The 27,664-nt window shown below is 41.5% G+C and overlaps 2 protein-coding genes across 9 annotated transcripts; both read left to right on the forward strand.

Annotated features, from left to right (window-relative positions):
* Positions 1–5,010: 5,010 nt before the first annotated feature.
* Positions 5,011–13,233, forward strand: zgc:193801 (uncharacterized protein LOC564476 homolog). The gene is made up of 8 exons (XM_061263453.1): positions 5,011–5,149; positions 6,385–6,583; positions 8,342–8,532; positions 8,894–9,061; positions 9,218–9,373; positions 9,962–10,099; positions 10,844–10,936; positions 11,473–13,233. The coding sequence occupies exons 1-8, from the start codon at positions 5,135–5,137 to the stop codon at positions 11,902–11,904; spliced, it is 1,392 nt and encodes a 463-aa protein (XP_061119437.1). The 5' UTR covers positions 5,011–5,134; the 3' UTR covers positions 11,905–13,233.
* Positions 13,234–13,304: 71 nt separating this feature from the next.
* On the forward strand, positions 13,305–19,232 carry mzt2b (mitotic spindle organizing protein 2B). Of its 8 annotated transcripts, none has more exons than XM_061263224.1 (5): positions 13,305–13,525; positions 14,246–14,432; positions 14,551–14,696; positions 15,613–15,801; positions 18,226–19,232. In XM_061263224.1, exons 2-5 carry the CDS (start codon positions 14,248–14,250, stop codon positions 18,360–18,362), a joined length of 657 nt encoding a protein of 218 aa, XP_061119208.1. In that variant the 5' UTR covers positions 13,305–13,525; positions 14,246–14,247; the 3' UTR covers positions 18,363–19,232. The 8 variants fall into 8 exon arrangements, with proteins under 8 accessions (XP_061119208.1, XP_061119207.1, XP_061119206.1 ...); XM_061263223.1 differs by having other exon boundaries at positions 13,305–13,467; XM_061263222.1 differs by having other exon boundaries at positions 13,307–13,525; positions 14,232–14,432.
* Positions 19,233–27,664: the final 8,432 nt, after the last annotated feature.

The following is a 27,664-nucleotide window of genomic DNA, read 5'->3' on the forward strand; positions in this document are numbered from 1 at the left end:
GACAGTTCTACACATTCATCAATGCATCGTGCATCTGACATATATTAATCTGTTTACAAGATCCTGCTTTGTGCTTTGATTTAGCTGAACCTGTCTCATTTTAGGATTTATAGGTCTCGGGACCTTCTAAGACACTACACCTCAGCTTGCTTGATTGCCTGCTTGCTTCACTCATTCATTCATTCATTTGGATACTTCATTGCATTGTTCATTCATTCATCTGCTTGCTTGTATGCCGGTGCTCTTCCCTAGAGCTGCAGACCAGCTTGTTTCCAGTCATGTGTACATGTGTAAAGAGGTGAATAAGCTATTTTAAACCCATGTACGAGCTGACAGGAAGAGATACCAGAGCAGATCGAGGAGAGCGTTCCAAAAGCAGTGGCGGGTGTTGGGTTTGGGGTGGGGGCTGTGCTCGGAGCGGCACACTGCTCTGTGCTGACACAGCACCACGTGTACACAACAAAAGGTCTGCTCAGCTGGGCCTGCCACAGCCATGTCCCCACATGAAGCAAGCACTCTCTGTTCTAAGCACGCTCACTCACATGTAGATGTCAATTTCTCAAGAGTGGGTAAGCAGTTCTCATATTACAAGCCCACAGGCTCGTAGTGTGAAACAATGTGTGCTTGCTTGTGCGGTTTTCAGTTTGAAGTTGGTGTATGTGAAGATGGGTGCCCCTTTAATTTCAAAACTCAAACTCTCAGAATTGTAAATTGTTTTGTGCTCAAAACATATGTCACAATCAGTTTGTTATGTTATGATCAGTGTAATATTCAGCTTTCATTAAGTTATATGGCTAAGGAATATAATTATGATGATTATTTATCTTTTTGTAATATGTCATGTGCACAATTCATATGATTAAAAAATCACATAAAGATGCAATCATCCCTGTTCCTGAAGATATAAGTTTTGACTCCAACCCTAATTTGGTACACCTGATTCTATTTATTAGAAGCTCAACAAGATTAGTTGAGGTGTGCTTTGCAAGGGATGGAGTGAAAACCTACAGGGAATTAGATCTCCAGGAGTTGGTTAGCACTGGTCTATGGTCTTTTTCTGTGTAGGGAGCTGCCCTCTCCAGAAGTTCTTTAAGAAATAAAATAAAATATGGTATGTCATATATAAAAATGCAATTGACTCAGGTTTCCTTTTAATATTATATTTTGTGTAAATATATATAAAATGCTGTTCCTTGATGTCCCACAAGCTGAAATCGCATTGTTAAAATATTTTGTTTTGAGAAAACATTCATCCCAAATGTTAATGTACATTGATATCTACAGAGGCAGCTCCAAACGGTAATAACATAAATTTAATAAACATTGCTCATGTTTATCTGTAATTGGAACACATCATGCCATGTTCTATCATTTATTTATTTGTGTTGTAGGCATAAATGCCAGACTGCTGTGAGTTTGATAAGACACTGCATATAGAAACTTTTGATTTGTGTTTACTGATTGATGAACGTGTGGCAACCTTGTACTGGTTGATGTAGTGTCTCGTATTTTAAGAAAAGGAAAATCACTGCTTAGAGCAAAGTTGCTCCAATAATAACTAAATATGCAAGTGAAAAAATGTGAAAATATTCGTCTTTAATATGAAAGTGTATATAATAGTTTTTGAAAGTCACCTCATATACAAGCACCAATGAAATGATAGAAAGCCAAGCATATGTGTAGAAGTTATTTATGATATTATGATATAGCCACAGCCTTTAATGTCTGAAAGACATCAAGGTAATTTAATATTAATTGCACCACTTTTTCAGAAATTAGTATTCATAAACCATTATTAATTTCCATGTTCTATTTTTCAATCCAACGGAAGGACCGATTACTGGAAACACTGTCCCAGTGCAGTGCAGTTGCAGTGGCTGGCTGAAAACTGAACAATTATTACAAGCACAAAACACCCTGAAGTAGAGCTGAGTTGCTTCATCCTCAGTGCATGCCTACATGAAATCTGATCATGCAATTGTTTGTACTTTGAGGTGGTGGGGGAAACATGAGATATTACAGGTATCTTATAGCTGACAGCTTGGGTTGCATTTGTGTATTAAAACAGATTATAACATGAAATTTTATTTATTTATTTATTTATGCCATTATTATTTTACTGTGAGATATACAGTTTGGAAACCATGGTATCAAAGTCCTAAACTTTACCGAAGCCTTGCTTTTGCTTAATTAAACTATGACACATCTCATTCCAAATGATGCTGTGTTTTTAGAAATTTGTTTGGCAGATGAAAACAGCAACTTCATTCAGTGATTCTGAAATACAAAAATAGTATTCCTTAAATGTGATAATTAAAATGATAATTTAATGATTTGTACATACAATTGGATATGAAAGCAAGATGTTTGTTTGGAATTTGTGTTCAAAGGCACTCTCAACTGACAGGTAAGAGACACAGTTACCTTCAAAATGTAAAATTAAATAAATAGATTTATTAAATGAAACCGTGCATAAGTTCTTACATCATAAACAGTGTAATGCATGTTAACTTATCAGGCTCAAACAGAGTGGGATGTGCTCCTGATGAACCTGGTTGAAGTCACATGGAATTTCTTGCTGAGCAAAGTTCTAGCTACTATGTGGTCAATAGTGAATAATAAGGACAGAAAACAGGACAGCACAACAGACCACAGATATTCACATGATCCACAGATGTGTTACACATTGCAGTTTTCATCTATGTAAACTGGCTTGACCAGAAACGTGAAGCGTAGTGGTTAAGGTACATGACTGGGACCCGCAAGGTCGGTGGTTTGATCCCCGGTGTAGCCACAATAAGATCCGTACAGCCATTCGGCCCTTGAGCAAGGCCCTCAACCCTGCATTGCTCCTAGGGGGATTGCCTCCTGCTTAGTCTAATCGACTGTACGTCGCTCTGGATAAGAGCATCTGCCAAATGCCATTAATGTAATGTAAATGTGGAATCCAACATTTATAATATTGTTTAATCATTGAAAATGATTAACTTATCTGTTCAGATAACTTTTTCAGGAAGGAACATCATTCTTTTTCTAAAGTATCTACCTGTTATGCATGGTAATCGAAATCCCAAGGGCCTTATTCTCCTTGTGACCTCGAGCCTAACAACAGAAAGTAGACTCACGAAATGTGCCTGAACAGGTGGCTAACAAGAGGAACATGATATGATTTCTGCTGAATTATGCATTCTATGCTGTTACATAGACACAAGTTTCTACCTCAGCTTTTCACACTCTAAAGAAGCTAAATAAGCAAGCCAAGCAGGGTAACTTGTCGCCATCAGCGTGGGTCAGATGATTCAGTTTGAAGCAAGGTCATATGCAGCGTCTATCCTCAAGCATCAGACTCTGAAATCTGCCTGTTTTGTCATCCTGTAACACCTCAAGCAAGTTCCAGTTTTGCCTGCTGATGAGCCGTTTCCTGTTATTACCTTATTCTATTACTTTGCATTGCATATGGAAGTAACTGTAAATATATCAGAAAATGCTAAGTTGTTGCTGTGTTTGTGCAGAGACATAGTTTAGTATTCATTGTGCTGCATTTACAATAATTTGTTGAATTTCTCAAGTATGTTTGAACTGCATCCCTTACCCTTCTCCCTGAGAAAGCACATCCTCACGCACACCATGAAAATGAATAACATGTCCAAGAGTTCATTGGATGATTTGCATTGGGATAAATCACATACGCAAATCAAGACAAAGACAAATATACTACCTTGTCAATTAGACCAGCACTACATAGCTGTGACTATCCAGATGACTCCCCGCCATGTAAACTCCATTGGGAATAGATAGCGTGTCTGATATCATTCATTTATTTTATACTCCATGTGAACTCCTCTGAGGGCAGTTGACCTGTCCTATATAAATTTACTATACGGTTTCTATTCTACACAATGTAAACTCAATGTATGTGATGTGTGCTATATTCATTAAAATATAATTTCCTTGTCCTTGAATTGCTGTAAATGTAGAGTGTCTTGAATAAAGACCTGAGTGAATATGAAACTAATCCATATATAATGAATATATAATAGTGTGTTTGTGACAGATACTTAACAGATCTAAAATAAATCTAGAACTTCAATCTTGCGTTTTTTTTCCTCAAACATTTAACTGTAAAACCATATTCACAACATTTTCATGTTAATAGAGAGAAACTTGGTGGTTATTAACAAAACAAATCATTTCCAGATTGAGAGTGAGATATCCATCTTTGCAGCACAATGACACTGTAGCCCAAGCAGTGCTTGTGCTTCACCTAGTGGTGGTAAGTGATCACAACTAGCACTATAAATGTATCTGTTTTCTGAGGCTATCCTATATCCACCTGTATCAATTTTTCTTTATACACCAACTTGGATAATACAATGGTAAGCTTGCTCTTAAACATACAGTGCTTACAGTGTTTTTGAACAATGCAAGGCATCGAGATACCCTATTATTGTGAACTGATGTGATAAAGTGCATATGTCAACATTAGTATGAATGGTAAAGATCAAAGATCCTGATTTTATATTTTGCATTGAAAATAAACACAATAATTATGCACTTAGAAAACAATATTGTGACAAACAAGAGTGTGCCCTTAAAAACAATATGCAATAACTACCAGCCAATTCAAAAACCATCTATTTGAATCTTAACATTTGCTAAAAATATATATTCGAATACGTATGTAAGCAATATAGGCCTACAACGTGACGTTGAAAGCCAAAATATCCCCAAATATAGGTTACCTATGAAAATAAACGCACATTTCTTAGCTACGTTGTCTTAAATTACGGCTAATACGCAATCATTACCACTACTCTCGAAAACTGACTTCGCGCAACGCACTCGTAGCTGATTTGCTAAGACGCGCCATGTGATAGTTTTTGCCCGTAAAAGTCGAATGCGTTGAGTTTCACCACGAAAAGAAAAAAAATCAAATTCTGTACGACAGTGTCGCAATCGCCCAAAACCTCCGACGTAAACGCCTCGTAAGAACCGTAGATGAGAACGTGTGCATCCACCGATGACGAACAACACAGAAGCTTTCTCAAATTAGCGATATGCTACAGTGTTTTAGACCAAGAACATGCCGTTAGAGCCCAGTTTCTGGGTTCAGTTGTAAAACATTCTGTGGAAAATGGCGGCTTTCATCGTAAGTATATGACTTGGTGCCTTAAGAACAGCATAGAGAGCTGTGTAAAGTATTCAGTTCAGTCTCGAATAGTACCCGTGGACAAGCAAGGCCTCTTTGTTATTACATTTAGCATGCTAGCTACGATTCAAAAAGCAGTGACGTTAGAAGCATGGTACAAGCTCTTGTTTACGTAAGTTACTTGCTATCCATCCTGTAAATGCAGTGTTATATGGCGCAATACACACAAACGCTACAATGAATAAAACAGCTAGCTAGATGAATGCATACTGTTGAAACTTATTGAAACATTAGCCTACGTCAAAGCATTTACAATACTTGCAGTGCGCGTACTTACCAGCAGGGGTTAATGTTAGTTCGGCAGGTTATTTGATTAAACTGACGAGACTGTTTGTTCTGTGTATTCTGAGGCAATTTCTCCCAAATAAATATTTTCTCCGTTTTAATGCAAACAAACATTTAAATTTGTTGTCAGCTTTTGAGACCAAAAACATTACAACTATTACACAAAATGAGAGTCCAGTTACCCAGGGAAAACGGATGCAATTAGACCTGTCAAATTTAAGCTCATTATCAATTGTTCCTTTAATATTACGGAAATCATTTAGTAGTTGGTGTGTCTTAATTAGATTTTTGTGTAGCTAAGCACTTTATGTAATGTTAGCTAGTACGGAATTTGTTTTGTTTAAGTTGCTGCTGCTATTTTTGGTTTTGCTGTGTCACACACAGTCATGCAGAAATGAGCTTGTTGTAGTTCACAGACCTGCATCTGGCAGACTGTCTACAGTTTCTCCACACTAATGCTTCCTTAACCCCTTATGTTACATCTCCCTTACCAGCCTTATGCGACGCCAGAGTTTGATCATATTACCGTTTTTCAAGACACATGACGGTTGAAATGCTTTGTGATTCCTAGGCCTTTCTATGGGTTTTCTATAGGTGTAGGGCGGCCTGTAGTGTAGTGGTTAAGGTACATGACTGGGACATGTGAGGTCGGTGGTTCGATCCCCGGTGTAACCACGATAAGACGATAATATCTGCACAGCCGTTGGGCCTTGAGCAAGGCCCTTAACCCTGCATTGCTCCAGGGGAGGGTTGTCTCCTGCTTAGTCTAATCAACTGTACATCACTCTGGATAAGAGCGTCTGCCAAATACCAATAATGTAATGTCTGTAGGGCGCCTTAGTCCATAATAGGTTAATTGTCTCTTTTTGCCTGCGTAAACGGCGCTTCAGGCTCATCCGTCAGTGAGGATCAAAGGTACAGAGCACAACTACAACCCAGTGCTCTGCCAAGATGAGACCTGCTCGTCTAGGGCTAAGGAGAGCCACATGCACTGCCCTTTCTGCGGCATCACTGAGGCCTACCAGGACCCGGTCATCCTGCGGGCACACTACCGCGTCAAGCATGTAGACAAAGGCATTGATTTTGCTGGTGAGTTGCACCCCTGCCCCTAACTGACCGCAAACAAACAAACAAACAATGGGTTCTGTTACTGGTGTATGAGTAGGTCTTGAACTGGTGTGAAGGCAATGGATTTCACATGTAGAGTGCCCTCGGAAAGTATTCTTACTCTTTATAAAGATAAACACTTCCAGGCTTCAAAACAATTGTTTTTTGAAGGTATCAGTTTTTGAGTATAGTTGTGTAAAGATTCGCCTATTTGGATTATACCAGAGCCTATTCTTAACATGGACCCTTTCATATTTCTCCAATATCCCACAATCCCAACCAGTCCGGCTTCAAGACCGCCCTGCTTGCGGTCACTGAGGCACTCCACTCTGCTAAAGCTAAATCCCTCTCCTCTGTCCTCATCTTCCTCGACCTGTCGACAGCCTTCGATACAGTCAACCATGAGATTCTGCTCTCATCACTGTCTGGGATGGGTGTCACAGGGTCTGCACTTGCTTGGTTTTCCTCCTACCTCTCTGGTCGTTCCTACCAGGTGACTTGGATGGACTCAGTCTCTGACCCTCACCCCCTACAAACTGGAGTCCCGCAGGGCTCAGTTCTTGGTCCTCTCCTCTTCTCGCTATACACCATGTCTCTTGGTTCTGTTATCTCTTCCAATGGCTTTTCTTACCACTCTTACGCCACTCTTACACCCAACTCTTTATTTCCTTCCCCCCCAATACCCAGGTCACCACACCGATCTCTGCCTGCTTGGCTGATATCTCTGCGTGGATGACTTCCCACCACCTGGAGCATAACCTTGCCAAAACTGAGCTTCTCTACATCCCTGCCAAGTCCTCTCTGACAATCGACCTCTCACTCACTGTTGAGGACTTTGTAGTTTCCTCCTCCCGTACAGCAAAGAATCTTGGGGTGACTCTTGATAACTGCCTCACCCTGGCTCCACAAGTATCCTCCACTGCCAGAACCTGCAGGTTCTTTCTGTACAATATACGCCGTATCCGTCATCTCCTGACGGAGAAAGCCACCCAGCTCCTAGTCCAGGCGCTCGTCATTTCCCACCTGGATTACTGTAACTCCCTCCTAGCCGGTCTCCCAGCTTGTGCCATCAAGCCCCTCCAGCTGGTCCAGAATGCTGCAGCCCGCCTGATCACCAGTCAGCCCAGATCGGCTCATGTCACCCTGCTCCTCCGCATCCGATTCAAGGCCCTAGTGTTGGCATTTCAGGCTGCTAAGGGGACTGCCCCACCTTACATACAATCCTTAATCACTCCCTACTCCCCAGCTAGACCACTCCAGTCTGCCAGCTCTGGTCGCCTTATGGTTCCCTCTCTACGAGCACCCGGCAGTTGAGCTACAGGTTCATGCCTGTTTTCCGTTCTGGTTCCTCAGTGGTGGAATGACTTGCCTACCACTGTCAGGACAGCAGAATCCCTTCCACTATTTTGACGCAGACTAAAAACACACCTTTTCAAACTGTACCTTAGTCCTCCCTCCTGATTTCCCCCGCCCCCCTTTCTGATATCCCTATCCCTCTTGTCTAACCCCCCCAAAAAAATAAAAAAATTAAATTGCATTTATGATGACTATATGTTTAGAACAACACTTCATGTGTATTTTACTAGTTATGGATGTGATGCTTTAACTTGTGGAAGAACCTATCTACTTGTAAGTCGCTTTGGATTAAAGGCGTCTGCTAAATGACAAAAATGTAAATGTAAAATGTATATGCAGACTTTGGTCTAGTATTGTCACGATAGTCTCTTTTTGCTGCCCCAGGCTTGAAAGTACTGCGCTGCTGCAACCACTGTGAGATTGTAGGCACCATCAAAGGGGAGAAGAAATTCAAAGGAGCTCACTGGCACTGCTACCGCTGTCGAAACGGTTTCAACCGCCGCGACGAGGCCATCAAACACTACAAGACCCACTTCCGCAACCCACACACTACCTTCCAGATCCAGATCACCCAGGTTTGTCCTCAGGACTAACACTAGGGCGGCCTGCAATGTCTGACTTGCAGGCCTCTTTAACTTGTTATCTGAAGCATCACTCTTAACAGTGCTGTAATTACCATCCTGCATAAGTACCACAATGAAGAGGACAAATTAAAACAAAGCAGTAGTAGAAGTTCTACAGTATAACAGCAAAATCGAGCACATCCAGTGATCAAAGCTGAATGTTTTTCCTCAAGCAAGAATGTTGCCTGGAAATGCACGGGTTGTGTAATACTGTGACCATTTGGAATGGCAGTTAATTTAGGTAAGCATAAGTATGTTTGGACTTCACGTGGATTGGTTGATGTTAACCCTGTGGTACGTTTGGTGGTCTCAGGAGGTGAATAGCCGTCAGTACTATGAGCAGAGTGCAGAGGCACACCCCAAGGCCTACAGTGGCCTTGCCATCGGTGCCGGCTCAAACGGAGACTACAGCGCTGTGCTGACACAGACCATCATCGCCACGCCAACCAGCTCCGACACGCTCCTTACGGACGAGCCCAAGGTATGCTGGGTCTCTGTTCAGACCGCATGAGGTGGGGTGTTTTTCATCATATTGAAAATATGGATTCATTTTATTACCATCATATTGTTGGTATTTTAGTGCTTTTTTTTAAAGGTTTGACTCTGAGGTGCTGATTTGTGGTTTAACGGATTGAAGGACAGCAGTGTGAACAATGGGATTGCAGTGGGAGCGGAGGAGACGGTGGGCCTTTCCCAGCATGCTGCAGGCCAGCAGACGCTTGTTCTCATGGACCCTGATGGGGAGACTGGTAACCTGATATACGACACAGCGACCAGTATCATCACAGAGCAGGTACACTTATATCATCATTATGACCTTTAAAAGACATTTAAAATGCACCCTTATTTAGCACTGCTATTGGAGTACATGGTATGTCTGGACCACATGAGTGGTCAGCTGTATGGAAAGGTTCAGGGGTTGCCTGCTCAATAATGTAGTAGGCTGAGCTGATAGAATGCAGTCATTGGTAAGATTTCCCCAATTCACCATTTCTTTTTAATTTTTTTTTTTTTTTTAATAATGTACTGCCTTCCTTTATTTAGTATTTAGTTCATCAGTTTTATTGAATTTATAGCTAGTTTATTATGGCTTTATTCAAGGCCCTGTGTAGAAAGTTGAAATGTGTTTGTCTGAATGACTTGAATCAAACATAGCATTGTCTTTATTCATTTAAGCCCTGACCACACCAATAGCTATAGCTATAACAATAACGATGTGATGTCTGCACTGATGACTCTAGCATCCATTTGAGTTTGAAATGGCGCAAAACACAAAACAGATGACACGGCGATAATGGCAGTAGGATTGGCTTGTACACTGCAGTGTAGGTGCGGGCAGCCTGCTGCGGGACTCTAGCCCAGCCTGTGATGTGTGCTGCAGGGTGCTGAAAGCCTGGACCAGAGCCTGCTCCTGGAGAAACAGCTCCTGGACCTGCACCAGCAGAACCAGGTCCTCCGCGCAGAGAAGGCTGCCATGGAGAAGAGGCTCCAGGCCGAGATCCAGTGCCTTAAAGACCATGTAGGCAGGAGGGTTTAATGACTGGGGCCTGTTCATTTCAGTTGGGTATGGGTATTTGTGTTTTCAGATGTCCATCATCAAGGGATAGTGCTGAAAGTTTAGCCACTCTACCATGTGGTTAGAAGTTAAGCTCATTACTGTAAAACTGCCTCAAATATCCAATTAGGAATGTAGGGGAACATCTGAGCAGCATAATTGATTAGAAAGCTTTTCCATAAAAAAGTTGAAAGGCTCATATCATTATATGATAATCGGTATATAGCTATTTTACAAAATTATTCACCATATATCACCATTACTCCTTATAATATAGTCAAACTTCAAATGATAGATCATGTTATTTTCCTTGTGAACTAGACTTTGTTTTAAAGCAAGATAACTTTTTATTTTTTACAATAAAAAAGGAAAAAAGCCAAGTGCAAAAGTTTGGGAAGTCTGTCACTTAGTACTTTGTAACTCCTCCTCGGGCAACTATAACAGCTTGTAAATACTTCCTACAGCCAGCTAAGAGTTTCAATTCTCTGAATTTTTCAGACATTTCAGGACATTGTGTGTGTGTGCGTGTGTGTGTAACTCTCTTAGAGGATGTTGCCTATTTCTTTTTATTTTATTTTTTTCTCAATTACATTCATAAGTGTGTGTGTTTGAAACAGTTTGTTGAAAAAGGTTAAAGGGCTACGTTTTATCTGTGGTCGATTTTGGCATTAACTCTTTCTGTTGGAAATGTCTCTCTGGCGCCCTCAGATGGCCAGTCTGGTGCAGGCCAACGTGAAAATGTTTGAAGAGCTGCAGTTATACCGTACTTCAGAAAGCAGTGAACAGAAGATCAAAAATCTTGTGAGTGTCGCCTAATGTGGTACGGGTGCATGTTTGTCTGATAAACCAGTGCCAACATAGTGAATTTTAATTGCATTCAATATGTTGTAGATGGGGAGTTTGCATGTTTGCGTGGGTTTCCTCTGGGTACTCCGGTTTCCTCCCACAGTCCAAAGACATGCACGTTAGGCTGATTGGAGAGTCTAAATTGCCCATCGGTATGAGTGTGTGAGTGTGTGAGTGAATGGTGTGTGTGCCCTGCGATGGACTGTCGACCTGTCCAGGGTGTATTCCTGCCTTTCGCCCAATGTATGCTGGGATAGGCTCCAGCCCCCTGCGACCCTATTCAGGATAAGCGGGTTAAGATAATGGACGGATGGATGGATGGATGGATGTTGTAGATGGCCATAATGATTTAATTAACCAACAACAAACGGCCATCTTCTGAAATGTCACTTTTTCAAATGTACTGTATGTCAGTATGTAAGTGTCTGTGCAACTGTAGTCTAAATGCTGTGGCAGGGCAGAGTTAAAGTGGGCTGGTGCACTGTGTGCAGGTGGAAAGTATGGAGGCGCAGCATCGCGAGCTGTTACAGACACAGCTGGGCACCTTGAGGAAGGAGCTCCTGCATCGAGACGGCGCGCTTCCTGTCAACGGCCATGCCGAGGTGCTGCAACTCAGTCTGCCCCCTGGTGGCGAGGAGGGGCAGGAAGCAGGTGGCATGAGCATCTCCTTCCTCAGCGAGGACCAGTCCGGCGGGCCAGAAAGCCAGCCTCCTGCCCTCACAGGACTGGAGATAGTTGAGGTGCAGCTTCAGCCCAACCAGGTGGAACCTGAGTCCAAAATGGAGAGCCCCCTCCCTGGCACCCCTCCAGTCTATTCGGTGGAGGTGCTGGAGGGGGAGCAGGACGTGTTATTGGCCAAGAAACGCTCCCCTGAGGCGGAGCCAGAGGAGGGGGAAAATACCAAAAAGCAGCGCACCACCTGAGATGTCAGACCCATAATGGAGTCAGTCGCATTCTCACTGTCTCTTCGGCTTGTCTGTCCAAGATGGTGCGGATCTTACTAGAACATTTCAGTTCTAGATCATGAGGACTAGAGCAGAAGCAGAAATATGCTCTGAAAAGGGACCTGAACCACACTGAATTATCCCATATATGACTGTTAAGCTACATGCTTTTCCGCTGTACTGCCGTTTAGCAGGGCAATGCTAACTGGACCCTTTTTATACGTGCTAACTATAGCTTTGAAATCTCGATGGTTTCTCACTGAGTGAACATTACCTGGACCTGAACCAAACCTATTTATGTTGTTTATGTTTGTTTTTGTATTGATGCTGGCATTATTCAGATGTTAAAAGTTATCCAATTCACCTGAACCATGATAAAATCCACCTCACCATGGTGAATTTCCCTTTGAAGTAGATCTACTGCAACAAAATTAATCCAATTCATAGCCTTTGCATATCTCACATGCAGTTAAATTTCTTGAAACTATAATGGCAAACTGAATATTCAGAAGTTTAAAGTTACATTTTCAGTAAATTGTATAAGCTATATGCCACTTGTGATATTTAGTACATGTAGGTTTCAGCTCACATTTAACTGATGGAAGTGCTATATCATTCAATCAAACCATGCTCCTGTGCAATGGAGATTACCATTTAATTTTTAAACATCCTGCTGCAGTTAGGATTGCTTCAGATGTCATTCCAGACTTGCAGTTGTAGAACTGCATCTTAAGGTTTGTGTTAAAAGAACAAAAATAACAAGAATAAATGTCTGAATGAAGGAATATTTTGTATGCAAATGGATAATGTGGAATGTTAGCAGTGATCTTCCACTGATTTGTGCTGTTAAATCTTGATGAGGTCTGATACTTTGCATTCAGCTTGTGGATGAATACTTTGAAATCTCACCAAATTTTCAACACTAATCAGGCCACAGACCGTTTTAATTACGGAAAATATCATTGGCAATATCCAGAGAGCAAAATGCACTGCAATTTTTCCATTTGGTGGCTTTTAATCAGTGACTGAAGTTAATTTCACACGATAAGCAAACAATATCGCTATAAGTGGTGAGTTATAATCTTGCAAGTTCCACAGTCAAGGTGCACGCTTAAAAATCTAGAGAGAAGGGTAAAAGTCAGGAATTTGACAGGCACTTTTTATGAATAAGTGATAATACAGTAACGTTAGCGAAGTGCAGCTTCGCAGTTCGGCATACCTTGTGGGCGCGCTCTTCGATTTCTGTACTTTCGCTGGTATAGATGCAAAATACCATAACATTAAAATCAAAATACAAATCTATCTAAACACGTGTCATGTTTAATCGTATCCGAAGCGCTTCATAACTCGAGAAGATTTAAGGGTAGTACTTGTGTATAGTGTGGGCTTGTTTGTTGACGGGATAGGTATTGTCAGAAAACTGGTCAGTTTCCTACCGGCAGTATTTTCAAAGGACACCGCCCAGAAAGACCCGCCTCATTCCTTATGAAAAGCTGCTAGCATCATGTTCGTCTACTGAGTTCACATCACAACAATTATAACGTAATATACATTTGAAGTCTGTGAGGACCTTTGACGCGTTTACCTTACTCAAACATAGGTAGCTAGCTAGATATGTCATTAGCATGGTGCTAACTAGCTATCATGCATGGCTAAGTTCTACCTAGCTAACGTTAGTACTGTCATCAAGCGTTAGGTTTAGCTAGCAAGGATGCTAGAATGCGTAGCCTAGCTAGTGCATGTACTCGGGGGCATTTGTAGCGAACTAGCTAGCTAACGTTAAGTTACTATTAGCATTAGCTAGCCTATTTTGCTCTGTTTGGTAACGTCAGCTGTGTTCAGTTACAGGTTAACGTCTTGCTGGTGCAAACGATACTCTTGGTAGTTGCAATGTTCGCTAGCCAAGCTAAACGCGTGTCATAGTTTATAGCACGAATCCTTTGTTGCGGTTTAAACACAAACGTAGCTAATTAACGTTACTGTAATCATGATTTACAGTTAGGGGCACAGGTGACAGTAGAGCAACTTGATCGCTGCGTACATCCACGTAGCCTAGTTAACTTGGCCAACTGTCGTCGCTCAATTATATTGGAAGTCTGTAAGATATGCTGTAAATATCAAAATAATAAGTTGGTGATGGAAAGAACGTTTTTTTTCCAACTTGAAAGCATGTGATGGAATAATCATTCATGGCTAATCAATTTTGGTCAAAATATTTAAACGAAAATGTTTACACCTATAGCGTTTGTATTTATGCATTTATTTATTTAGCTAGCTTAATCTTTGGGCATGTCTCCAACCTTCAGATCTCCTCAATCAGGTATGAGTCACCCCCAGCAGACCACAACACTTCCAACAGCCCCAGAATCCCCAGCTCTGGGTGTCACCATCAGCGGCAATGTTCAGAAATACGCCATCAAGAAGAAGAAGATCCTCAACACCGAGGAGAGCGAGCTGTTTGAGCTGACCCAGGCAGCTGGGATTGCTGTGGACCAGGAGGTCTTCAAGTGAGTGCAGTCCTGCCAACCACAGGCCATCCTTTTCAAGTGTTACAGCCTGCTTACCTTCAGTCGCTTTAATCAGGTGCAGATTAGTGTGTGACTGAATGTCTGTCTGACTCTCCAGGATCATTGTGGATCTGCTCAAAATGAATGTGGCGCCTCTGGCCGTCTTCCAGACATTGAAGGCAATGTGTGCCGGACAAAGGATTACGGACACCTCGGACCTCTCCACAGCGTCCCAAACAGCCACAGCCCCGACCGAACCCAGAGGTCAGACCCTGAAACATTGGGGGTGGGACTCGGCTAGACATGGGGGAACTTCACTGCATATATTGTAGGCCAATAGTGAAGATTTCTGCGTAGTTGCATGTGTACTGTAAACTATCTCGGCTCCAGTGAAGGTCTGGAATAGAAGAGCTGTGCTTTGGAAAGTAGCTCAATGATGATATTGAGAGCCTATTCCATGATATTTGCAGTAGACGTTTCTCACAGTGTATGCTAATGGCATGCTTTGCTTGGGAAGCATATATCCAGTCTTGCAGGACTGTCCTTAATTTGAACAGAAATCTTTTCCCATGTTTTTCTTAGGCCACTTCCGGTTTGTAAACTCAAAAATATAGTTATCACTATATAGTTATGTAATGTTGATTTCATTACATGCAAATATACTGACTTTCTTAAAATAAAGGAAACCGTTTGGCTATCCAAACACATTTCTATGATCAAAATTAAGATCTTAATGGGAAGCTTTCTGTTTGAAAATTACTGTAGCCCCCATTTTTTCTGTTTGTAGGAGCTTGCCTTGCATGTGTCACAGCGCCTTGCTTAAGATCTACCACACGGGTGCAGCTTGCCAAAGTAGTGCTGCTTATAAGTGTAGCTCATTGGTTTCATGAGCTTAAATGAGCTGGGGAGGATTCCCTATTCATTCCATTCCAGAATGCTTCTGCTAGCAACACTTTGGCTGAATTTGGCAGAATAAAAAAGTGCATGAACACTTTTTGCAGTAACATACTTTTGAAATATTGTAATGCTATGCACACATTTCTTGTGTATCTTCTGACTGCGTATCACTGTCCTTGTGCGCTAACGCCTCTCTATTATTCTTCCTATGTGTGTGCACGTGTGTACGCCGGTCTTTGTGTTACGTGTGTGTGTATGTGTGTTTCTTTTTCCTTTCCCGAAGTAGACGACTCACTTGTGTCTGGCAAGAGCAGTAAAATCCCCGCTCCTCTCCCCCCGCCCTCTGGCCCACGGCCGGCGAGAGTAAACTCAAAGATCGTGGTCTACAGCCCAGCCGAAGCTTGCGCTCCTCTCTCTCAAGGTCCCCCTGGTTCCTTCCACTTTACTTGCTGCCTGTTCTCTCCCTTTGCAGGTTGTGTTTGCTCGTTTATTTCCTGGGGTCACCTCTGTCTGCATCTCGCCAGGGGGGCAGGCCCAGCCACAGCTCCCAGCATGCTCAGCGTCGCTCTGCCACGCTTTCTCTATCGGACATTGAAGCCACAGGGTTGACAACTGCACTCTCGGAGACCTGAAATAGCGCTGGTTTTCCATTAAATTCCAGGTCATTGTGCGGATTGCAGTTATCACCTGTCATTCAAGCCCTGTGTCATTTGCTTAACCGGTTAGTTTCACATGAGGTTTCATCTCGTGTTGTGCCTGGTTTCAACCAAACCCTCATGACAGCTGTGTGAAATTAACCAGGTGAAAGGTTCAGTGAGTATATCCTCAGCCTCTTATTGTGAATGAAGGTTGACCGGTTCCATCCCGCACAGGTCGAAGCAGAAAGGCAACACTACCATGTAGTGTAGTGACGTACCTCACAGATAACCCCAACATATATTCATATACTGATTAATATTCCCGCAGTGTTTCTCAGAAAGCAGGTGTTATTGTGCGAGTCCATGGTGGTTGTTGCGTGTTCTCGGTTCTGAGTCTGATGGATCGGGTGCTTTCAATCACAGTTCAGAAAGCAAGTCCGCATAGAGGCGAGATGCTCAGTCTAGAACAGCGGTGCCAAGTTATATGCCATGGAGTACCAAGAGCATGCAGGTTTTCCTTCCAACCTACTATTACACCAGCTCATTTCACCAAACCATTGATTGGATTTGTAACCATAAGTGTAAATACTTGTCTGTTTGTCTTGCAGTGTCACCCTGCGTAGATTCTGTGCAGATTCACTGATCTTTTAGTTATTCTGATACCCCGGCCTGTCCTCAGTCCATTTACGCTCCATAAAGATATGCATTATTATACTGTGTGATACCCTGGTATACATAGTATCATTCTATGTGAAGCAAATGGTTCACCAGTAATGGGGCTGAAAATCTGGGCCCCTTCAAAAACGTTTACATTTTTGTGGGTAATGCTCAGTTTCTCAAAAGCCCAACATCAAAGCTGAAAGTCAAACAATAGCCTGCATTGCATAGTTCTGGTCATATGTAGTGTTTCATGGTCTGTGCGTGTCTGCCATGAAGTGCTAATCTCCTGCCTTTTCCTTCTGAGTTGTGGCTGTGGTAAGATGGCAGTGCCATGAGTGATGCCTGTCTGTGGCTGTGGCAAACCTGGCTGTTTACAAGCTCTGGTGCGCATTGTTGTGTGAGAGTGATACTCCTGCTTGCCTTTTATGTGCTGTGTGTGGGACCAGTCAAGTCCAGACCCTGCCATTCAGTGATATGGCGCATCTTAAGATTGCTCAACTATACTTACCTGTGTGTATGGTTTTGTGTAGTCACACTCCATATCATGTATCAAAATAGTGTGAAGGCATTGTATGCATGTTCTTAGTTTCTTTTAATCAGTATTTGGGATCAGTCGTGATCTTCACCAGTAAGGAGAGTTGCTAATTGAAGTGGCAGGCTTGTTTGGTTAGAAAGGGGCACTTGTGGTCAGGTATTAGAAACTGCCGATGGTTCCTCTGTGTTTCAGTGATAGGAGAGCAGCTTAGAGTTTCAAAAGCATAGCTGTTAATGTGAGGGTCACGGTCTTGTTTAGCTTCACCTGGTCATCACTGGTGCCCTGCTCTCTGATCCTCAGTGTCTCTCACCTGGCTGCTGCTCTCTGCCACACTCTCATCCCTGGCTTGTGTAAAAGCAAAAGGCCTGAAGCACCCAAATGAACTGGAGGTTTTCTTTATAAAATAATTATCCACAGAAACATCCAGGCACTCATTAGGTTGGTTTCCGTAGGGTACTGTAGATTACAGAAGATGGTCTGGCCAATACTATGTTTATGTACGCTAAATTAAGTTGGAGCGCAGTTTGGGTCACATGCAATTTTATGTCTAAATTGTTAGTTTTACTTTATTCAATGTTTTATGTTTTGCCACATGGGGGGGATTGGCTGACCGTGTGGCACAACGTAAAACATTAAATAAGCGATAGCTTGAACTATAATGCATGGAGAACATGGCCTGTTGTGATTAAGGTCCTGATCTATATTTTGGCCTTCGGTACGTATAAAGGCCGAACAAAATTATCCATATTTATGTCAGAGTGAGCACTCATTTGCTTTACAGTGGATTAAACTCCATATATGGAAATGTACAGAATACTACTTCCACTCTATTGCAGGAGTAGCACTCTTCCCTGCATTTTGCTGCTCTAAGCCGTGCTTTTCCCCAGGCGTGTGGCTTTTTGCTTCTGAAACGTGTATCTGCGCTGTCGGTGTTTGTCGGCCCCAGTGTGTTTAACTGTACGTGAGACCGTTCTCCAGGACGTGTGCGCTGGCGCGTTTGGGCGTGAGCGGCGCTGTGCTGCGTCCCTGGCCGTGTGAGTAACCACGGCGCCTCTCTCCCCAGTGCGGGGCAAGGTGGTCCAGGGCGGCCGGGACGGGTCCAGCCAGCGGGGCCCTCGGCAGGCCAGCGCCTCGCGGGGCCAGAAGAGTGCCAAGAGCTCCGGCAGCAGCAGCTCCTCCTCACAGCTCGCCTCCAGCTGAGCCCCGCCCGCTCTCCGGGACTCCCAACAGCGCTGTGCTCCGCAGTCTCATCTCATCTTTATTTTTCTTTCTTTCTTTAAAAAAAATTTCTGTTGGTGGTGACTTGGCAAATGCATGTGACCCTCTATAACAATGTGGAAATGGCAAAGCCGATTCTCTTATTTTTATATTTATTTGCAATAAATGTGATTTACTTGGTTTATATTACATGATTGAGGTGTGTATATTTGGTGCCAATTTCCCCCCCATTAGACTGAATTTGAAATAACCAGGTAAAAAAAGCACACAATGACAGATGGGTGGGGTAATAGTGGGGCTTTTAAGCTGACAATGGCTCAAGGTGAGAAATGGTACTAAGGGCCTCTTTTAGCATGAGTGTTCAACCATTTCTTTTATGCGTAGGCCCTCCTCCATGTGCCCCATTTTACCTGATTCAGTTATCTTGGAAAATTACGACCGTGTTCTTCATTTACCCAGGAGTTTTTACTTTCTAGTCTTATTTGGATAAATGTGGGTGGCTGTGTTTAAAGAGGTGAAAATATTGTTATGAGCAGAACTGCTCAAATGGTTGACTCCTCACCTCTGTAGAAGGGTTAATAGAAGGCGATGCTGCTGTACTTGGCCCAGTTCACACACACTTTCAGGTCAGGCTGCTCAAAATTGTACTCTACAAATTCTGAGAGGCTGTAATAATTGTTTCATCCTTTTGGCTAAGATCAAGATTTGAAATGCTGAAGGCCAGACCGTGCCAAGGCTTGTGCCAAAAGTAATGTAAAATAGGTTGCCTCATGCATCTCACTTGTGATTCCACTTTAACAAATATTTTTGAAAGATTTTACTGTAAAATAAATTATTTATCTTTTCCTCTTACTAGTACTTTTCGTGTTTCCATCTCGACTTGGCCATACACCTTTACACCCCAGTAAGGGCAAGTCAAGACACCCCCCCCCCCATGGCTGAGCATGTAAACGTAGTGTACATGATGGTCTATTTAATGTATTTTATTTATATTATGCACGTTATTTTACAGCACAAATCAAAAGGACTTTACATACAGTACAGTAGGCAGTTTGTCAATTCTACAAATCCCTCCTGCTCAGTCCAGTCCAGGCCGTTGCTGTTTGCTGAACTGAAAGAAAAGGTATTCCTTTGTGTTGAAATGACTGCGAAGCCCAAACAGCATCTCTGGTGGTTGTAGAGAATGTTGTATCTGAAGAGAGTGAAAAGCAGAGCTGAGCGCGCTTGTTTTCCCTCCTCTTTTCATCAAAGACCCATAAGCCTTTGGCCAAGAACGCTGTCAGGAGAGCGATCCCTTTCTGGCAAAAGGCCAGTTCTCTTTATTTTCTTTTTCCATTTTCGCACTGAAAGCAGAGTCAACATTCAGTTGAAACCCTGAAGAAATGTTTTTTTTATTCTCATGTCAATTCAGTGCGCAGATCCGTTGTACGATAGACACAAGAACACAAGGTCTACATTTTGTAGATGTTTTTTGCACTTCCATTGTGCTCGATGAATAAAAAAATGTTTTCAGTTATTCAGACTACATTAATCACTTGGTGCTGTGATATATCCTTGAGGAAGATTAAAGTTTGGAAAGGAAAGATGTCTCTTGAAATCAACAGATTCCTGCGTGTGTCTGTGTGTGGAATCTGAATCTGGTAATGCAGTCCCCCTGGGAAATGCTGGAGTTGGATGCCGGTCTGAATCATATTGTGAACATCTGTATGGCCACTGACCTCTTGAGCTACAAAAGCTTGAACATGGTTTCCTTATAGAATGGCATCTACAAATTGTAAGAGTACCATGTTGTCTAGTGGTATAAAGACTGCTGGTTATCTTTGAGTGATATTTTCAAATATCTATGGCTATACAAAGCAAATTTACCTCCTCAACAGCAGCCATTACAGTACATTAAAGGCATTTAGCAGAGGCCCCTATCCAGAGCGACATACAATGAAACATTCAGCTGTTTACCATGTACTGCCTGTATGCAATGAGTGTAAAAAAATTATATAAACTGATATATAGGAGCTGTTGAACCAAAATGGCATCATCGTCAGTATGTACAGTTCTTACTGTACATACGTATTGGGTAAATTTGGATTTACCTAATGCGACTCACAACTGTTCTATCGCAGGATCGCAAAGCCACTGTGATGCACTTGCTCACAAGCCCAGGGCTATTGTACACATAGGAGAACGACTTGTGATTAAAGGAAAGGTTTGTCTCACAGATGACAACTGATAGCCTGTGACTATCCTGTTGTTAATCCAGCAGTTATCCATAGAACATTATAAAATGTAACCCCAACCTGCATTAAAACAACTCTTAACGTGTCTGTTTGAAACTTACTGGGTATATTTGACTCTTACGGAGTATATTTGACTCTTGCAGGGTATATTTGATCCCAAATAGGCTCTATAAGAGTTGATTAAACTTAATTTGACTGTGTAGAGAGACCAAACCTGTGTGACCTGGTAACTGATCACTGAATGATGTAGGAGCCCAGTTAAGCATAACCATATTTCATTAGGAAGGTGCCATGTTACTGCTGCACATACAGCAAAATAAACAAAGGAACAAAAAAAAACATGTAGTATCCTGTTAGAGGGTGCTGGCTAACGACAGGTGTCCAATGAAGCCTGTGCACTGGTATAATGTTCTGTGAGAGGAATATGGCAAAGTCAATACGGGAAAGTCAATTAACGTACATTTAGTCGGATGGAAGTAGAAAACACCTTCTTGGGAGTCATTCCAGAATATCCCATAAATGCTTCAGCTCCTGTGCCTGGGACGACCATAACACGGATGGCAGGAGTGTTTAAAATGTTGTGGGGATCACTTATCACCTGCTTCATTCATGTGAAACTTGCCTTCTAAGCATATGCATGCATCCCAAACATGGCAGGAACATGTAACTCCCACCGTTACAGAACAACCAGAAGCTCGCGATTGGAGCTTTTGTGCTCCAATCATTTTCCTGTTTTTTCTTCTCCTGTACGCACTTAGGCTGAGGAATATATGGACAGTTGGACAACCTTCAAAAACGAGAAATTCTCAACATTACCTGATAATCAGAAGTATAGTTGGCATAATCCTGTTTTTATATGAAACCGTTCTCTCTGAGCAGAATCAACTGAAAATGCTGGTCAGGAGGTCAGTAATCCAGTTGATAAAGTGTGTATGCTTGTGAGTGAATGTATGTTTGTGTGAGGAACCTTTGCGGCGAGGAAGAAAGCGAGGTGCAGATGAAGTGCCTCTGACTAGCCAAGCGCGTTCAGAGGCAGGCTGGGGGTTTTATGCTGCGGTTTGTCATGTTTATGTGTGCCGGCCTTGCCCCTCTGCGCTCTATTGATGGGCCTGATGGTGTAATTGATGGGGCTATATTGCTGTGGTATAGCAGGGTTAATGGGGCTTGACAACGCAAAAGGAGAGCATTGCATGATGGTGGAGGGGACTTAACCCCTTCCAGACACGCTGCTGGGTTTTGCAGTATAGAAAGCCCTTTGTCCCCTACACATGCACAGTGTGCTCCCCAACCTTCCTCCAGGTCTAACCAAGGTCTAAAAGACTCCTTTTGTCTTGGGGATCTGTTGTCTTGTGGGTTGTTGTGCTGGTATCAGTGTACAGAATCTCAGAATCTTGCTTCACAAAGTACACTGAATTGTGTTGATGATTATGATTTTAAGAAAACCCTTTGGTGCCAGTGCTACTTTTGCTGTTCTCACAGAGCAGAAGGGTTATAATTTGTGTGTGTGTGTGTCTGTGTGTGTGTGTGTGTGTGCGTGTGCGTGTGCATGCATGTGTGCGTGCATTTGTGTGTGGCGTGTGTATATGTGTGTCTTTTTTTTTCTTTGTATTTATTCGGTTTTGCCAGCAGGGGGCAGTGTGGCTCTAATTTCTCAGGGAGGAGGTGGCGTGGAGTGTCCAGTGGAGAATAGAACGGAGAGCTGTATTGAAACAGTGCAGAACCTGACTGCAATACAACATTGATATTAGAACATTTTAGTATTACAATAAATGTATGAATTAATTGTTTAAAAGTGAATAGAATGAGGGGATTTGTTTTGAAAATGTGTTCATAAATTGCAGGCATGCTTTATTAACATAATTTTAGACAGAATTAATTGCTTTTAATGCAGATTTTGATTATAGTTACAGAACTTATAGTTTTGTGCAGTGAAAATCTAAATGTTTTTTCTTAAAAAAAATAAATAAATTCCCCGTGCACTAACAATACTGTAATGAACCGAGGCTAAATGTATCAGACACATGGCAACACAGTCAACTCTATGGAAGCAGAGAGTGGGCTGCTTCATTCTTTTTCATGATGAAAGTAATTTTGCTCAATTGCCAACTTATTGAAAATGTATGCTCAAAAAAATTCAAACTCAATCATTCATGATAATTTGTTTTCAGATTTGGTAGATATCTCATAGAACAATTCTACTTATGTGTTGAAGGAATTTTTTGACCATTTTTGGTACGATGAAACCAGCCTTGCCAGTGCAGTTTTCTCTCTCGTTATACATGAGGATTGAGAGTGTAGACCCGGGTATATTCAAAGCCTCAAAGTCGGTCACAGTGGTTTTATTTTTTAGTAGTCATATTGGAGAACAGATATGGTCTCGGTTATCTAATTTTATGTGGCTCCATGTTATACTGGGCAGGGTAACTTGAGAAAGAGAGGGAGTGAGAAAGAATGCTTCTCTATTTGTGTATGGTCAAGGGTTTTGCTTCTTTCTAAATGTGTGTGTGTGTGTGTGTGTGTGTGTGTGCGCTGAAGATTCTTCTGTTCTTCCTTTCTAACAATACCATTGAATTTTCAAAGCCTTGTGACCGGACAGTTGAACATACTCAGCTTCCTGGTTGTGCCCTAGCTTGTAGTTCCTTTTCCTGAGCCAAGTCTTTGTATTTAATTCAATAGTAGTATGCGTATTACGATGATTTTACCAACATACCAGACACATAAACAGCACCATTATTTGCAGTACCTAAAGGCAAGCAACCCTGTATGTAGTGTACTCATCTTCTGCATCTATCTAGTGTTAAAAGTACCTAGCATATAGCATGTCACATACAAGGCCTTCTGTTTTATTTTGGCCTGATAATTGAGCCACTTATGTAAATAAGCGTTTGACTGGAACAAAAAGCCAGAAGCATTCAGGACCTAGAATGTCCACACTCATGCTACCTCATACCTCTCCTCAATTATATGAGCTAAATAGGTGATGCTCCTCTTAGCACCTTTGAAATATAGGCTTCACTGAAAGAAAGAAAAAATAGTCAAAAGCCCATAATGAAGCAGGTCTGGATAGACTGGAATATATTATACATTGATGATATTTGCAATGCCCTATTAGTTACCATTCAGCTTTGGAAGTGCTTTCTTTAGTAGCATGCTCAGTATTGTGTTGAGGTTTAAATCTGCCCATGATACCAGTCCAGCACTCTGAGGGAAAGTTCTGTTTTCTTCATTTCTACCCTCTGCCTCCAATAAAAGGCGTTGTCCCCAACGGACAGACTTCTCTGCTAAACTGGTGCCAGGGTGTCAATTGCTAGGCAAAAAAGCAGATGTCTTTTCCTGAGTACAAACCAGAAACAGGGTGTCTCTCAAGACATGTCCTGATGGCTGAGGGAGGTTTGTTACTTTCTAAGTCCTCATCACAGCTCCCTCTCCTTTTCTCTTTTTATAGGAGTGTGCTCTGTGGTGTATTCGCTTCTGCAGCTGGAGTCACCTAATCTATTGACTCATCAAGCCTCTCATTTGAGGATACCGCTATTCCACCTGGAGTCTCCGAACATCTGTTGACTACGGAACCATATTGCTCTGTAAGTATTTCAGGATAATTGAAAAATCTCTTATTTTTTGTTTAGTTTATTTTCTCATAGTATTTCCCCTTTGTCTCCAGCTCCATGGCAATTTTTAATCTAGCTCTTTGTAGAATGGTATGGTCATTTAGAGTATCCTCTCTCTGTCTCTCTCTATCTCTCTCCCTCTCTCTCTCTCTCTCTTTCTTACACCCTTCCTCTCTCACTCCTCCTCTCCTCCCCATCCTCCCTCCGAAGGACGGTGCCTGTATGTGAACATATTTCCCTGCACATGCTCAGTAGCCTCCTTATCAGGATGCGCTTGCTGATTGCTGGCCTGTCTCTCATGGTGAGTGACAGCTCCGGTGTTGCTTGTGAAATGGCTGATTTTGTCAGTGTTTGTCTGTGAGGCCTTATCTCCACAACTTATATTAACTGCCTTGTCAGCTGGCAAAGCTAGTTCACCCTTTCCCTCTCTTTTTCCATTCCTCTCCCTTCGCCAGTGCAGCAATGTTTATTTAAAAACAGAGGAATTAGAGTCAGAGTCATCGCCGTTGAAAATAAAGCATCTGTTTATATGAAAAACGGGCGCATCGGCAATTAGCACACGTAAATTGTGCCAAAAATGAGGGCCAGTCATTTGCGTGGGGTAACATTAATGCTTACATATTTTTTGGGACTTCCAATGCATGACTGCAGCAAATTAGATAAATGAATGCAGAAAAATGAATGACCTGATTTATCCAGGCTGACTGTGATTGCGGAGAAAACGGTTGTGTATTTTGATGCTGGGGAGAGCTCTAAATGAGAGCTTTGCCACGACTACTGTAATTGCTGCTAGAAAGAGAAGTCAGAATTAGTCAATGCACTTTCAAAGGAAGAAAGTATTTTCTATTTTGAGATGCTAGAATAAAATTGGTCAAATCATATGGGGTCTCCATAAAGTACGTAATAGTAAAGCCATTTCATCTTGGAAATGCATCCTGATCACACGCTGATTCTCGCCCTTGTTTTGAGTCAATATACAAATGCTTACCATATTAGTTGAAGGTGTCAACACCTGCATATAAAGAGTTTTTAATAGTGCCAGCATTATTTATAGGAATATATTGTGGCTTTGTTTGGCGTCATAATTAGTATTAGTGTATACCCTGTTAAATTCCCAACATACTGTATGTGGCCAGATTTTAAACTCCTTTTAGCTGTTAGTGTCTGTCTGTTAGAATAAATTCCCCTCAGAGTGCAGTGTCAAACTAAAGCAGTTACTTTTTAAAATCCTAACACAAAAAAGAGAAAAAAAAAAGAGTCTAGCATCTTCCCTCTTACTCACCTCCATTGAAAATTGCCCTTGATTTCTTGCAGCATTAAATAATCAGCCGGCTCAGTGCACTAATTTGCTGATTTTATCAATTGAACGGTTTGGGATTAAAACTGTTTAATTGATTTAACTGTATACAGTTTTTAATTGCTTACCATGAATGTTACATGATGGTCTTGAGAATCCACTCATATAATAAAATACAGTGACAGAATAACTTCAAAGCTTTAAATTCAACACCTTTGATGTATTCTTTTTTTCTATGATGTGAATTTTTAGCATTAATTATCCTCTCTTAAAATATACAGTCCTTATGTGGAGCATAAGGTTCCTTCTTCACACCCTCCATCCCTCTATTTCCCTTTCCCTCTTTGTTTATCTTTCATTCTCACTCCTTATATACTGCTCCCTGTCTTTCTCTGCTGTTCCCCTGCTCCACATGCATATTCAAATTGTCAGAATTGAACGGCAGAGCACGAAAAGCACACTGACCGAATAGGAGGGAAAAGTACACCTGTTTCAAACGGCCCACGGAAGAGACCATCATTCTTTTGTGTCTCCTGTATAAATATTAAGAAAAAGATGGGTATTTACTTTGATGAGTTCATTTTGATCAGCCTCTGCTATATTTCAGTCATTATTGATCATGAATACATTGTTGTAACAATAGGTGTCAGTCAGTCATTTTGTTTAAGAAAATATCGGCTCAGTCCTAACATTTAGAATAGAATAGAAGAACGTGTTTTCCACAGAGGAATTGTTTTTACAACACCACCCAGACATATATAATTTATAATACCTTTGCAGTGTCAGAGATGAACATAGCAGTAGAGGCACCAGACAGACTGAACCAAAACGCGCACACAGGTAACAAATGTGAGCTGTGAAGTCATAGCTAAGCTTGTCCCATGATGTTGTACCGTGAGCCTTTTAAAATAGATGACCGTTTTTTTTTTTAAGCTGGCTTACAGAGAGCTCATTATGATTTTCTGTTTAGAATAAAATTAATTATGTGACTGACAGGGCTGCAGTGACTGATGACACAAACAGTAATGTCGTGTCTAATCAGAGACGGATAATGAAGTGGGAAGTGGGAGAAAAAAGGATTTCAAAGGTAGAAAAATTTAGATTCAAACAAATGAGCTTCCTGTTCACTATCATTTAGAGATCTTACATGATCAATTTTAAACTACTCCGTTCAATTAACGGCATGGTTCATGTTGTAATTGGATGCACCGTGCTGTAAATTGTAACAGAATAGGAATAATTGGAAGGAATTAGTAGTTTTGTATGAATTGTCATGTTTGCTCAAGTCCCTGGAAACCCAAGGAAACCAACGAGAGAATAATGCAAGGACAAGAATTCAATATCCATTGTTCCTGTTTTTCCTGTATTTTTATTTTTAACGCAGTGAAGAGCTGTTTAAGAACTTATAAGTACTGCATTGAAGAAGGAAATTATCTTTTAAGTTCTGATAGTGACCAGCCAAATGCAGTGTCTTTGGGATACAAGTTAGATGCTGTTAGTCAGAGTTTTTGGAGGGGAACATCAGCTGAACCACACTTAGTTATATTTGTATGTTGTTACGTACTCTATGTGTATTGCAGTAGGAATCAAACCAAATTCAGTTGGATTAATTTTTGCTAGTTACAAAATTAACTTTTTTATTTTTTGTTGTGCTCTTCAAAACCACCCCTCCAATTTGGCATGGTAATACAATTCCCATCAATGTTTAAGCCAGTTCTCATAGATATCATGACTTTACAATGATCTATGGGTGTTTGAGTCAAGGGATCAGAAACTGCGCTGTGCATTCCCTCAAGATAAAGTTAATGATAAATTTTATTTTATTGACATGCCAAATTGCTTGACTGACAATGCATGATGAGTCTTTCTCATGAACTACATGTATTACCTGATCTACCATCCATAGATAATATATTTTTTAATGTGTACTATATTTGTATAACAAGTAATTATTTCTTCAAAACGATATTTGTCACAAGATATTTGCCTTCAGTGACATCCTATTACACTATGGTATAAGACACAAGTAAAATCTATCCCTCACCAAATGGTAACACAAAAATAGGAGATTGTTATAAGCGAATAAATTTAAAATGTAATACTACTTAATCGCTTAATACTATTAGGTCAGTAATTAAGAAGTTT

The sequence above is a fragment of the Conger conger genome, chromosome 12, assembly GCF_963514075.1.
Source record: "Conger conger chromosome 12, fConCon1.1, whole genome shotgun sequence".
NCBI lineage: Eukaryota > Metazoa > Chordata > Actinopteri > Anguilliformes > Congridae > Conger > Conger conger.

Bases quoted from the DNA above. Each gene is read 5' to 3' on its own strand.
- zgc:193801 (XM_061263453.1), top strand. The intron at 6,584-8,341 runs GTGAGTTGCACC...TTGCTGCCCCAG, and splicing joins CAAAGGCATTGATTTTGCTG to GCTTGAAAGTACTGCGCTGC. The intron at 10,100-10,843 runs GTAGGCAGGAGG...TGGCGCCCTCAG, and splicing joins TCCAGTGCCTTAAAGACCAT to ATGGCCAGTCTGGTGCAGGC.
- mzt2b (XM_061263224.1), top strand. From the start codon at position 14,248: ATGAGTCACCCCCAGCAGACCACAACACTTCCAACAGCCCCAGAATCC. The intron at 14,433-14,550 runs GTGAGTGCAGTC...CTGACTCTCCAG, and splicing joins GTGGACCAGGAGGTCTTCAA to GATCATTGTGGATCTGCTCA. The intron at 15,802-18,225 runs GTTGTGTTTGCT...CTCTCTCCCCAG, and splicing joins CCTGTTCTCTCCCTTTGCAG to TGCGGGGCAAGGTGGTCCAG.